This window comes from Gadus morhua, chromosome 17 (genome assembly GCF_902167405.1).
Source record: "Gadus morhua chromosome 17, gadMor3.0, whole genome shotgun sequence".
Taxonomy (NCBI): domain Eukaryota; kingdom Metazoa; phylum Chordata; class Actinopteri; order Gadiformes; family Gadidae; genus Gadus; species Gadus morhua.
In genome coordinates this window covers 7,705,167-7,707,666 of record NC_044064.1, presented here as the reverse complement: position 1 = coordinate 7,707,666, position 2,500 = coordinate 7,705,167, and the positions used below count along the sequence as shown (strand labels likewise).

General features: G+C 47.0%; 1 protein-coding gene across 1 annotated transcript in view; it reads right to left on the bottom strand.

The window, feature by feature from the left end:
- slc7a8a (solute carrier family 7 member 8a) overlaps nt 1–2,500 on the bottom strand; it is an 18,938-nt gene that overhangs the window by 12,316 nt on the left and 4,122 nt on the right. The window contains exon 2 of the mRNA XM_030337551.1: nt 1,643–1,847. Within this exon, the coding sequence (XP_030193411.1) occupies nt 1,643–1,847 (205 nt within the window). The remainder of the gene's footprint in view (nt 1–1,642; nt 1,848–2,500) is intronic.

Sequence of the window (2,500 nt, the reverse complement as noted above, 5' to 3'; positions counted from 1 at the left end):
CACGGTCATTCGGAGCGCAGCTGCGAGCACACTCAGAGACAGATGGATCGTACGAGACAGAGATGAGAGACATTCATCAAACTGTCAGTCATCCAACTGGTAGCGCTTAGCTTAACCATGCTAGAAGTATCAAATGGGGGTTGCCTGTTTAAGCCTATCACAACATTGAGAAGCTATGCTGGCAGTTAACATGAGACGGATTGATACTGGTCGTGTTTTTCCTTATCCCAGTGTTATGCAGTCCCCTCTCTGTGACCCCTTTTTGTTATTTATCCCACTCTGACCCTGTGGTGGCCATGATCGTCCAATGTCCCTGCCCTGCAGATCGACAGCTTAAGCATGGGCCTTATTGACCGAGCCGCCATCTTGGTTTCATCCTGGTTCAATCCTGGTTCTAAACACTAGCTGGTTGCTAGCATTTGGAACCAAGACAGCCACAAGGTGAATAAAGCCAACAAAGACGACATGGTTGGCAGGATAATCCTGGGCAGGCGGGGGTCCTGGCTCAGCTAAGGTTTGGCCGACTGCAGCGCTAAAACCAGTCAAACATGCATTTTTCTTTTGTTGTGTTTTTTTTTTCCATTCATTTTGACACAAATTCTTTGTAAGCTTATGGGCCGACTGTAACACACAGTTCACCGCCCACTCTCCTTCCCTAACAGGATTATTTCAGAGAGGAATGTGGGTTAGTATGTGAATGCTGTGGAACCAGTGGGTTTCGCTGTACGAAGAGTGAGAGATGCATACACACACACACAGGCGCACACATACACACACACACACGCACGCGCATAACAACCTACAGTTCGGAACTTTGGATCTAAAGGACATACTAACAACAATGTGTAGAAGAAGACATACAAACACAAATACACATACATGTAGACACACACACACACATGAAAACACCTACATAATGGGGACCAGCCGACCAAAACAATGGCTCCCTTGAAGCCAGCTTATTTATCCTGGGCACTGGGCACTGAGTCTCCCCAGCACTTCAAACTAAGACTCCGAGGCCTCAAACTACAAAGCGGTTTTCTTGGTAAAACTTCATTGATGTGTGTATTGATAGCTACAAAGGGAATTGAAAAAACAACAATCATTGGGTGTTGTTGTCTGCTTGGCTTCCACTCTCGCAAAATACCCTGATAGTAATACGTAACCCTGTGATCGTTTTTCAGAAACAATGGTCTACAACAGCGGTTGAGTAATTTCCGGGTGCTAAATTCTTTACTCTGAATGAAAGAGACCCCGTGTATTACACAGACAAAATGTCCACTGACCTCCAACTAGAAGACGGATCGTGTGGAGGATCCAAACATGCTGGCATGATCTCTAAAACTCTTGTTTAATTGACTTCAACTGCCCGGGACACCTTCTATGTACATTTTTAACCAGGAAGCTCTTCAACTGCTCCTTAGAACGCTAACTCAAACAGTGTTTTCTAAAACTAATGTGTGTCATGGGGAACACAACTCAGGGAATCCCGATCAAAGGAGACACCGCATCAAAACACTCCTCATCCGCAACAGTGCGCAAACACATCACACAGAATTTGGAAAGCGCCACAAACAAACAAACAAACAAATCTCTTCACGCTCGACGGTATACTGTAGCCCTCTCAGCGACGTCAGCTTACCCAGCCAGACCCCCGAAGATGTCCTTGACGTAGGCGTAGTCTCCGCCCGACTTGGGGATGGTGACGCCCAACTCGGCGTAGCACAGCGCTCCGATGGCGGTGATGACCCCGGTGACGATCCACACGATCAGGGCCAGCCCCACCGAGCTGGCGTTCTCCATCACGCCCTTGGGGCTCACGAAGATGCCCGAGCCGATGATGTTACCTGGGGGACAGGGGAAGGAAGAGGGGGAGGCACTTGGAATCACACAAAACGGCAAACATCGTCAAACGTCGACTTATGCGGACAAATACAAAGTATGCATGGCACTCGGAGTTGTAATGAAAGAAATTAATATGTTGTTTTATGTTTTCATGTTTTAGCATTTGCTTTTTTTTCGTTGAGGCGTTTTTTTTACATAAAGCACGAGGCGGTGAAACTGCATTACTTCACTTCAATGAAAGGACCTAGCCCTCTGGGGAGTGCTGACCCTCTGTCAGAAGGCTCTGTGGAACTGGTTCTCCAGCAAGGAGACTGGTGTATGTGTACATTCAATAAAGATATTCTACAACTATGTGTGCTTGTTTGCTTTTAGAATCCGGCCTCCGCCTGACGCAATCTCATAAAGGAATTGCTGCAGCAGGCGATTGTGAGTGTGAGCGTCGTAGTAGGATGTCTGAAACACAGGATGTGCGGTACAGTGACACCCTGCGTGATATTACTATCTAGTGGATTGTGACCTTTGATAAAAAGTTTTTAGATGAAGTAAAGGAAATATGTTGGTGAGAGCGAGAACATGTAGGCGGTCTGAACAGTAGCCAGACCGCCGTAGACGAGCAGACGGAGAGGAAGTGCTGAAGTGCTGACTCAGCAGAGTT